This window comes from Piliocolobus tephrosceles, chromosome 18 (assembly GCF_002776525.5).
Source record: "Piliocolobus tephrosceles isolate RC106 chromosome 18, ASM277652v3, whole genome shotgun sequence".
NCBI classification, from domain to species: Eukaryota; Metazoa; Chordata; class Mammalia; order Primates; family Cercopithecidae; genus Piliocolobus; species Piliocolobus tephrosceles.
In genome coordinates, this window is record NC_045451.1 from 73,885,610 (window position 1) to 73,897,036 (window position 11,427).

Here is an 11,427-nt window from a genome sequence, read left to right on the forward strand (position 1 = left end):
TGACTGCTTTTCCAAAACTGGTACCTGTGTGAACTGTTATTCTTACTTTACACCACCATTTGGAAAACTTGCCAGTTTTTAGATGTAGATGTAGTGAATGAAGCAGAGCAATTGAGTATTCTTTTTTAAATTATTAAGCCGTGGTTTACAAATTTCTGTAGTAATTCACAATACTTGTTTTAAAAACGTAGTGTCTTCATTAGTTTACATCTGTTAACCAGTTCATGGTGTTAGAGTTGCAAGCTTTTTAGCAAGAAAATATGGGTTTCCTCATTTCAGTTCCTTCTGCAACCTCTGAATCTCCAAAGTGTTACCAGTTTACAAAAATAAGTCTTTTTGCCTTAAGTCGTTTGGGAAGAAAGTAATACTGCATCTGACTCTGGTGGCTGTCATTGGTAGGAAAAGTTTGCAAATGTGTTGGTGAGGTGGGGAAGCGAAGTCTTCCTGTCACACATACAGGTTCGTTTTCATTCTCGGGCAGTGCCGGGAAGTATATTGATAGCTTGGTAGGTGCAGGAAAAGCATCATCATCATTTCCGCAGTTCGCATTTACTGTTCTTAATTAACAGGTAGTAATAATACATGTACTTTTAGCCTCTTTCAGCCTCTTCCACGCCATGGGTAATTTGGGGGAGAGAAGAATCCTCCAAAGAATGGAGTAAGCAGTGGTAATACAAGGCAGGGAGAACAGAAAGGTAGAGTTCCTAAGAACTCTTAAGCGAACAGAAAGGAGCAGAGAGCGAGATTAGATCTGAGAAAACGCACTGGGGACCGAACCCACTGTTGCTGGTGTGGGGGAGGCTCACTGGAGCCACGTCTGCAGGCACTGCGTTCAGGCAGCCGCCTTCCTCCTTGAGCTTTTGCCTGTCTCTTGCCGTATCAGTTCTTCCTCCACCACCCTGCAACCCCTCCCCGCCCCCAGCCCGTGTCTCCTTGCTACAATTAAGTTTCTGGACATTGACTTAAGAACTGTTAGGAAAAAGACTAGAAATGGCATCTCCTGCATATCCTCTCCAACCACCAAGGTGGAAGGGACCTAGTAGGACTCCCTCGACCCACCTTGCAGTCTAAATGTTCGGTTTTCTACTCAGGACTTACGGTGACTGTTGTGAGGGGGTATGGTTTTTCACCATCAGGCCAGGAAGAGCACCTGTTGCCGCAAGCTCAGTCAAGTGGGGCATTCCCAGACCTGCCATGCAGTTTGTCCTCTGAGAATGGAATTAGAAATGAAGACCCAACCAGCTGTTGGTGGGAATGACGGCACCGGGGATTGCGCTGATTGATCGGGGAACATGGCTGGATTGTGATGCAACGAAGACTGCTGATGTTCAATGCTTTGGGTCTAGAATATACTTGAGAAAAAGCACTGGTGGCTTGTGTTCAAGGAGGGGAGGTGGCAGTTTTTAACCACTTCTGAGGAAGCCATGTTCTAACCTGCGGAAAGTATTGCAATTCTGTGAGAGGGCCTCTGCAGAGCCACTGCAACATCCGGCTTGGCCCTCCTGTGCCTTCAGTACCCAACCAGGCTCTCTGGGTCCAGGGTGACTCTCCAAAGAAACTGGCCTTAAGCCGGAGAAAACGCTGGGTGGAGACTCTCACTTATGTTAACGCATTCTTGTAATGACTGAAAGGTAGATTGCCAGCACAGTGAGTTTCCCTGTCTGCTCCCCCCCCCCCCCACACTTGGAAATCAAGGGAGCATGATCGGTGTCTGACTTCACATGTTAATAGAGAATCAGAGCAGAGTTGAGAGAGTATATTGGTCAGCGTCATAGAAAAGCAGACAAAGGTTGCTCAGCCATGAGATGGCCAGGTATCCAGGTTTGTTAACTCTCTTGGGAATTTCTTCTTAACCTGTTTTTTAGCTTAGCGCCATTATGTCATTTTGATTTGTATTCAAGTACTCTTCAAGTATCTTTGTGATGAAGGTTTGGTTACTTGTATAGATCTGCCTGCACGGTGAAAATGCCAGTGTGAATATTCTAGCTCTCGAACATTGTTTTTTGTTGAAAAACTGGCTTTCTGTTGTCTACCTCAGGCCTTGTGCATTTGGGTTATCTCGAGCCAGTCACCACAGAGGGTCTATAGGGTCTGCAAAGTAGAGGCCAAATCCAGGGACCAGGCCGCAGTAATGGAAGTTGTACCAACATGCCTGTGGTACTTGATGGCCTGTTGGTCACATAGGAAGTGTGTGTGATGTTAGAACCTCCCTCGTTGCTGCTACAGCAAACACTACACACTTGACGAGTGTCTTCATTCCCCGCCCTCTGGCAGAAGAACATTCCTAATTCTTTGAAGGCAACCAGTGCAAAGGCTACTACACTGCGCAGTGATACTAGCAGATATGGACGGGACTGGATCCGGGGGCACTGTCAGCACTTCTCTCCCTTTTGTGCTTCCCAGTGTGTCCTCTGCTCCCATGTAGGCACTCCTTAGTGCCTGCGCCTCACCACCACATTGAGGAAGCTTTGGACACCCAAGGGTGCTCTCCACAGTTTGGCTGTGGAGACTTGAGCAAGCCCTAAAATCCCTGCTCCCTGGACTTCTCCTGGGTTGTGCTTTTCTGGGGACAGCATACCTTGGACAAAGCTGAGCTGACAGCTAATGTTTATTAGTCTCCTGCCTAAGTCAGTCACTTTGCTAAATTCTTCACCTCTGGTAACTCATTTTGATTGTTACAACATCTCAGCACCATTATTCCCATGTTAATGATGAGGAAACTGAGTCATAGAGGATACAGACTTGCCCAAAGGAGAGCCAGGATTTTCACACCCCCTCCCCAAGTCGGGCCTGCCCTCCAAGTGCGTGTTATATACCTCCACAGGTGTCCCAGGTGGAGCCCAGATGACTCCACCCATCCACCACCTGCAGCTTGAGGTGTTAACTGTTAGAGCTCCATCCTTTTGGTTCAAAATGTTGATACCTACTTAGATGTTCCCTGGGAGGAGTGTTTGTTTCTGAGTAAGGGGCTTTTTTGAAAGGGGGTTAGAGAGAGCAAGACAGCCCTCAAGTGCACTGGCAGGAAGCAAAGATAAGACTTGAATTTCAGTTTGATAGACCTCCTTCTTTAGCAGCCCAACCTGTAGCAAATCTAGTTTAGCCTGCATGACAGGGAGAGGGGTTCTCTTCCCACCCTCACCATTTGCAAGTGGCAGGAGCTGAGAATGCCAGTACAAGGGTGTAGCCAAAGTGAGAGGCTGAGAGGAGGCCTTTCAGTTTTGAGTTGCGTATCCAGACAGAGGCAACGCACCAATGATTTTTCACAAATGGAACACGTGCATACAATCAGCACCCCAGAAGCCCCCCATCAGATTCCCTTCCAGTTAACTACCTCTGCAAGGGAAACCACTATCCTGAGTTCTAAGAGCATAGATTAGTTCTGTCTGGTTTGGGATGATATATAAATGGAATTATGTATTCTTTGTATCTGGTTTCTTTTCACCCATATTATGTTTGTGAGATTTTTGTTGCATGTATTTGTACATAATTTTTCATTCTCATGGTTGTATAATATTCCATTGTGTGAATAAACCACATACTATTTATCTGACGGCTGTTTGGTTCATTTACCATTTGGAAACTAGTACTGATCCAGATATTCTAGTACATGAATTTTGGTGCACCCAGGTACATAACTTCTGCTTAGGAATGAGCTACAATTTGAACGTTGATCCTTCCAAATCTTACGTTGAAATTTGATGCCCAGTATTGCAGATGGGCCTAGTGGGAGGTGTTTTGGTCATGGGGGTGGGGCCCTGATGAATAGATTAATGCCTGACGCTGGTGGGAGTGTGAGTTCTTGCTCAGTTCCCAGGGACAGAATGTTTTCCGATTAACAACAATGACACCTGGTTGTTTAAAAGAGCTTGGCACCTCCCCCATCTTTTGCTTTCTCTCGCCAGGTGATCTCTACACACCAGCTCTCCTTTGCCTTCCACCATGAGTGGAAGCAGCCTGAGGCCCTCATCAGAAGCAAATGTTGCAGGGTCTCATCTCACCGGACCTTTGTCTTCTATGCCTACATGTCCGCGGCTCAGTTACTCTCTACTGCTCCTTTGCCTTTGCTCTGTCACCCTGTTACCTGTAAGTGTAGGGAAGATACCAGCACACTCGAGAACCAGGAAGTGGAAACAGGAATACCAGGGCATTAAAGATCAGTACAATAGAGGCCGGGCATGGTGGCTCAACCCTGGAATCCCAGCACTTTGGGAGGCCGAGACCATCCTGGCTAACCCGGTGAAACCCCGTGTCTACTAAAAAATCCAAAAAAAAACTAGCCGGGCGAGGTGGCGGCACCTGTAGTCCCAGCTACTGGAGAGGCTGAGGCAGGAGAATGGCAGGAACCCGGGAGGCGGAGCTTGCAGTGAGCTGAGATCCGGCCACTGCACTCCAGCCTGGGCGACAGAGCGAGACTCCGTCTCAAAAAAAAAAAAAAAGAAAGATCAGTACAATAATGTTTGGAGAAATCTAAAAGAGTTGGGGAGGGAGCCAAGCTGGCTGACTAGATGCACATTTTTTTACACATTTTTTTTATTCAATGTGTATTGGGGAAAAAAAAAAACCATAGCCCACACTATCTTTTCAGCCTTTGCTTGAAAATATTGGGCTACAAAGGGGCTAGCTCAGAGAAGCTCGTTTCTCTAAGTTCTTTAACAGGATGAAGGAAAAGGAAAGCTGTTGTTAGAAGCTGCAGCCGCTGGCGATCTGTGCTGAAAAGGACCAGCGCAGGTGCTGTCCTAGCCGTGCTGTCCTAGCCGTGCTGAGCGGTGCCCTTAGGCAGCTCCTCTCTGCCGTGGTCTTGTATTGCAGCCACTCCAGGAGATTCCAGATGTCGGAGCAGAGGTCTGGGCTTCTTAATGACCATGCCCCACGATATCTGCAGCGGATACTGTTCTAACTTTGTGGGTGAGTGGGCACCTGAAAGCACTGGGCGGGGTTGGCTTCCTCTGTTCTGTGCTGCGGGTGCCGACCTGCAGGGGTGTGGATCTGCTCTTCCCGTGGCTTCCCCACGGCCCTGCTCTGATTCCAAGTGGAGCCTCTTTGTGGGGAACTTTGCTCATTCGCAGCACATCTTGCGCTGTCTGGACACTGAAATCACGTTCGTTTTGAAGGACATAGGGGCATCAGCAGCTTGGGGAAAGGACTGTAGTACTTAGGATGATTCCCGCAGCAGCACAAGGAACCGGACTCAGACAAGCCTAAGAAGAAGAATTAATTCTCCCCTAAGCCGCGAGTGGGCCAGAGGGAGAATGCCCCTCCGAGCTGGTTGGTTCAGAAGTGAGTCAAATTCCCAGGTTACTTCCAGTCCTCTGCTACGTGCCACCATGGCCCATCTTCATACTGGAAGAGGACGGCTTTGTAGTCCCTGGAGTTCTGTGCACACTTGGTGACTCTCAAAGGAAGAAGAGGACTGTCATCTTACAGGTCTGAGGAGGAACCATCCCCAGAAACCCCTCAGCAGGCTCCCTTTGTATTGATCAGAATTAGCAAAACCTTGTGGGTGGGCTGGTGGGGGTCGGGGGTGCGTTGGCTTTCTGGGAGGTGGGTGGTGGTGGGGAAATGGATCCCTGAACACAACCTAGAAGCTGGAAGGAAAATGCGGGGAACCCACAACCCCCCCCCATAAGAGCAGACTGAGACGCTGCTGTGGAAGATTCCTATCCTGAAGCTAATAGGATCAGTGCACTTGATTTCCATCTCGTTCTCACGACCTTTTATGAACATCACTGAAAAGGCTGGGCAAGACGAAACCTGTGAAGAAGGAAGATCGCCATGGCTGCCCTTAGTGTGGAATGCGTCTTCACACCCTTACAAACAGCTTTCAAGTATTCAGCCTGTGGAGGTGGAGCAGGTATGGTTAGATCTGAGCAGATCTGTTTTGGCGGTATGTGCACTTACGTTGTTCTGCCAACCCTGAATGCAAGAACACCTGCACATAGGGCCTTGGGCCAGCTGCCCTGACCAGTGTGGGAGGCTGTGTGCTGCTGTCCAGCTGCTCACCTTGCACAGAGGCTTCAATTTTAAGCACTTTCCTGGGACACCAGGACCTTCTGCAGAACCCTCTCTGATCTTGGATGTGAGGACTATATGCGTGAGTACTTGACCCTACCGAAGTTTTCTTTTTTTTTTTTAATTTTAATTTTTATTTTTATTTTTTTGAGATGGAGTCTCGCTCTGTCGCCCAGGCTGGAGTGCAGTGGCCGGATCTCAGCTCACTGCAAGCTCCGCCTCCCGGGTTCCCGCCATTCTCCTGCCTCAGCCTCCCCAGTAGCTGGGACTACAGGCGCCCGCTATGGCGCCCGGCTTTTTTTTTTTTTTGTATTTTTAGTAGAGACGGGGTTTCACTGTGGTCTGGATCTCCTGACCTTGTGATCCGCCCGCCTCAGCCTCCCAAAGTGCTGGGATTACAGGCGTGAGCCACCGCGCCTGGCCCTTACCGATGTTTTCAACACACAAAAACGAGTTCCCTCCCTCACACCACATTCCCAATGTGTATTCTCAACTTTCTGAACCTCTTCCTAGAATTCCACTCTGCGGCTCCCAGCATGGCTCAGGACTCCAGTGGCGTTTGAGACCAGCCAGACTGTGGTCCCACACTCGAACTGCTGGAAGGCTGTGATCGTCTGTGAAGCCCAAGGAAAGCTCTGGTAGTGATATGGCCCCGTGCATCCTGCCCTGGCTTGTAGGGGCAGTGGCGCTTCTGCCTATCATGAGTATAATGATTCTTTTGGGGGTTGAAGGTCAGTTTTAGGTGTCAGAGAAAGGAGTGGTCCAGAAACTATTGTGAAAGGCCAGGACATTTGACAAGAGGACATCCTTTGTTCTCTTTTTTGCTGGAGTAAGGAAAGCTTGTGTGGTTGATAAAGCCTGGCATGGTACGTGCAGTCCTGGAGGAGGCGTGAGAGCCTTGGGCAAAGAGGGGTGTGGTAGGTCCACAGATGAGGGCTCCCAGGCACTGGGCCTCCTTCCCAAAGAACAATCATCAGGAGATCTCAGAGACCGCCATCCAGGAGAAACGGGGTGACAGAGCCCTCTTTGAGCTGGGGAGCATTTTAATCAGGAGTAAGAGGAAGAGAAAAGAAGCAAAAAGTGCAACCAGCCAGAAAAACAACCAAGCAGCCACCCACCCAACCACCCATCCAACCGGCCACCCACCCACCTACCCAACCAACCAACCACCCACCCACCTACCCAACCAACCAACCCCCACCGACCCAACCAACCAAACACTCACTCACCCACCCACCGACCCAACCAACCAACCAACCAACCGCCCACCTACCCAACCAACCAACCCCCACCCACCCACCCAACCAACGAATCACTCACCCAAGCAACCAACCACCCACCCAACCACCCATCCAAACACTCACCCACCCACCCACCCACCCACTGACCCAACCAACCAACCAACTGCCCACCAACCCAACCAACCAACCTCCACTCAGCCAGCCAACCACCCAATCACTCACCCAACCAACCACCCACCCACCCAACCACCCATCCATCCACTCAACCAACCAGCCACCCACCCGCCCACGCAACCAACCAATCAACGAACCAAGCAACTAACCACCTACCCAACCAACCCCACCCACCCAACCAACCAAGCAAGCAAGCAACCATCCAGTCACCCAACCACCCACCCACCCACCCAACCAACCAATCAACGAACCAAGCAATCAACCACCTACCCAACCAACTAACCCCCATCCACCCATCCACCCAAGCAACCAATCAGCAAACCAAGCAACCAACCACCTACCCAACCAACCAATCAACCAACCAAGCAACTACCCACCTACCCAATCAACTAAACCCCACCCACCCAACCAGCCAAGCAACCAAGTAACCATCCACTCACTTAACCAACCAACCAATCAAGCAACCACTCACCTACCCTACTAACTACCCCCCAACCACCCACCCAACCAAGCAACCAAACAGCCACCCGCTCACCCACCCACCCAACCACCAACCAACCAAACAAGCAACCACTCACCCACTCAACCAACTAACTACCCAACGAAGCACTCAACCAACCAACCAACCAACCTACCCACCCACCCACCCACCAACCACTCAAGAATGCGTTGGGGGAGGATTTTCGCTCGGGGCTGACGCAGTTCTCTGGCCGCGGTGCCGCGCTGGGCCACTAGGTGGCAGCGGAGGCCGCCCGGAGCGACAGCCGGCGGGGCGGAGGCGGGCCCGGCGCGGGCGGGCAGGAAGCTTAAAGCCCCGCAGAGCTGCAACCGCCTCGCTGGGGAAGAGGCCCGTCCCGGGCTGGCCCTGAGCGCCGCGCGGCCGTCAGATCCCGGGGACGCCGGGGGCCCGGGCTGAGCGCCGCAGCCCGCGAGGAGGAGCACCGGTAAATAGCCACGACTTTCTATCTCCTTGAGATCCTGAAAATAAATGCAAAATTGCGCTTCCGCTGCATGTGGAAGTGAGCGGGTCGGCAGCCAGCTTGCCCCCTGAGTTTTTAACACAGCTCGATATGATGTTTAGTATAGTTCCATCATTTACCGATATCTCTGAGCTGCAACTGGACATAAGCATGTAACAAATGATTGCAGTCCAATAAATGCTTATGATTACCAATTTTTTCCTTTTTTATTTTTATAGATTTAGGGGGTACAGGTGCTGTTTTGTTACATGGATATATCGCCTAGTAGTGGAGCCTGGGCTTTTAGTGTAGCCAGCACCCCTATAGTGCACATTGTACCTATTAAGTAATCTGTTGTCCCTCATCCCCCCCTCCCTCCCGGAATGATCGCCAATATTAATGATGAGAGCGATGACAGAAATTCTCTCCAGATGTGATCTGAGTTTGGAGGGCAAAGGGGTTTTTGAAAATGAATCATGAGAGAGACATTTTGCAACAAAGGAGTGTGGTGCATGTGAGTTGCTGTTTTTTTGTACTGTGCTCACGCGGACCTAATAAACGATCAGTTAGACCTCATGGAATTCCACATAATGCAGAAGAGAGGGAAAAATAGGTATTGAGGAAAAGCAGCACTATTTTCCTCAATTTTAACATATATGTGCAGCTTACACTTCCAAACTTAAGACAGTAGCTTTTAACATGTGACTTTTCTCAGGGTAACAGACCACTCTGGTTATAGCCTTACTTACAGCTGTGGAGGCTGAATCCCAGTGGGTCTGAGAAGTGTCAGGACAAATGTTGGGGATGCACCTGTCTGCCTCTCTTAAGGGAATACGGGTCTGTACAGTCTTAAATCGGAGCTCCCTTGAGGAGAATGTCGTGCAGTAGCCTTAGGAATGTGAACTTTGGGAGACTGGCTGGGATTTTGGAGGTTATGAGTTGGGGACGTTTTCGATAGTGAACTTGAGCCCAGGAGAGCAGCCATAAAAAGTGAAACTGTCCTGGGCACATGGAGGTGAGTGTCTATCTAGTAAGATGCATGTGAAAGGCTAGGAGCCGAAAGCTAGGAGAGCAGAAGAGGCTGGGAAAGATTCTAATCCACATGTCCAGGGACACTCTTCCACTTCTCAGGAATGCAGGTCAGAAGGTGCAAGCCAGCAGCCGGGCACGTGGCTCACCCCTGGAGTACCAGCACTTTGGGGGGCTGAGACAGAGGATCGCTTTTGGCCAGGAGTTTGAGACCAGACTGGGCAACATAGGGAGGCCCTGTCTCTTAAAAAAAAAAAAAAAAAAAAAAAAAAAGGATTGAGCAAGCCAAGCTCAGTCCTCTGATGCACTGTACTCATTCATCCCCTTTCTTAGGCTGTGCTGTTTCTAGGCAAGCTGCTGTCTTTCTTTGGTAGGCTGCTAACTTCTCTGGATTGTGAATTTAAAACACGTTTTACAGTAAATTTGCTGCCAAGACAAGAGGTGTATTTCTCCAGCGATGAATTCCTCGTTTCACCTTCGTTTCTTGGATCTCAACCTGAATGCCACAGAGGGCAACCTTTCAGGACCCAATGTCAAAAACAAGTCTTCGCCCTGTGAAGACATGGGCATCGCCGTGGAGGCGTTTCTCACTCTGGGTGTCGTCAGCCTCCTGGAGAACATCTTGGTTATAGGGGCCGTAGTGAAGAACAAAAACCTGCACTCCCCCATGTACTTCTTCGTGTGCAGCCTGGCAGTGGCCGACATGCTGGTGGGCGTGTCCAACGCCTGGGAGACCATGGCCATCTACCTGCTCAACAACAAGCACCTAGTGATAGCAGACGCCTTCGTGCGCCACATTGACAATGTGTTTGACTCCATGATCTGCATTTCCGTGGTGGCGTCCATGTGCAGCCTGCTGGCCATTGCGGTGGACAGGTACGTCACCATCTTCTATGCCCTGCGCTACCACCACATCATGACAGCGAGGCGCTCAGGGGCCATCATCGCCGGCATCTGGGCTTTCTGCACCGGCTGCGGCATCGTCTTCATCGTGTACTCGGAATCCACCTACGTCATCCTGTGCCTCATCTCCATGTTCTTCACGATGCTGTTCCTCCTGGCGTCTCTGTACATACACATGTTCCTCCTGGCGCGGACTCACGTCAAGCGGATGGCGGCTGTGCCCGGGGCCAGCTCTGCGCGGCAGAGGACCAGCGTGCAGGGCGCGGTCACCCTCACCATGCTGCTGGGCGTGTTTATCGTGTGCTGGGCCCCGTTCTTCCTCCATCTCATTTTAATGCTTTCTTGCCCTCAGAACCTCTACTGCTCTTGCTTCATGTCTCACTTCAATATGTACCTCATCCTCATCATGTGTAATTCCGTGGTGGACCCTCTCATCTACGCCTTCCGCAGCCGGGAGATGCGGAAGACGTTTAAGGAGATTATTTGTTGCCGTGGCTTCCGAATCGCCTGCAGCTTTCCCAGAAGGGATTAAGTACAAAGTGCTCCTCTCTGTGGCTCTGCTCTCCTTTGTTTGCTCGCCTATGACAAAGCGACAGCCAAGGGGTAGGCGGGAGTGCTAGCATCCCCTTTCTCTCTTTACCAGCTCAGACATGGGCCTAAGAGGCTCTCTCTGTTCAGTTCCTGGTGATTGTGTCCAACATGCAAGGGTTGTTTATCCACTCTGGGAACAGTCATGACAATTTCTTACTGTCGTTTGTGTCCTATGGTTTCTACTGCTCCCACCCATTTCTGGGGGCCCCACCCACCCTCTACCTAGCAGGCATGTGCTCAGGGAACGCACAGCACTCTGAGTGCAAGCCAGGCATGATGAAGCATGGATTGTGGCGGGAAGAAAAGTTCTGACATCCAGGTCAGGTGGAATTGCTGCTTCTCCCCAGAAGCAGGTCCACACTCTGCTGGCTGCACTCTGAGCTATGCATGCTTTTCAGGGAAGATCAGAGCGGCCAGATTCTTTCCATCGGAAGCAGTCTGTTCATTTGTTCTGAAATGTCTTCTTTGCCCGCCTTGCCTGAACTTTTGATTCATGGCTTGTGTTCATAATTGTCTGAATA

At 50.3% G+C, this 11,427-nt stretch overlaps 1 protein-coding gene across 2 annotated transcripts; it reads left to right on the top strand.

Moving 5' to 3' along the window:
• Nucleotides 1-8,242: 8,242 nt before the first annotated feature.
• MC5R (melanocortin 5 receptor) lies at nt 8,243-11,427 on the top strand. Of its 2 annotated transcripts, none has more exons than XM_031934496.1 (2): nt 8,243-8,368; nt 9,831-11,427. In XM_031934496.1, exon 2 carries the CDS (start codon nt 9,870-9,872, stop codon nt 10,845-10,847), a length of 978 nt encoding a protein of 325 aa, XP_031790356.1. In that variant the 5' UTR covers nt 8,243-8,368; nt 9,831-9,869; the 3' UTR covers nt 10,848-11,427. The 2 variants fall into 2 exon arrangements, with proteins under 2 accessions (XP_031790356.1, XP_023084116.1); XM_023228348.1 differs by having other exon boundaries at nt 8,261-8,368; nt 9,746-10,960.

Coding starts and splice junctions, on each gene's coding strand:
- MC5R (XM_031934496.1), top strand. CDS start 9,870: ATGAATTCCTCGTTTCACCTTCGTTTCTTGGATCTCAACCTGAATGCC.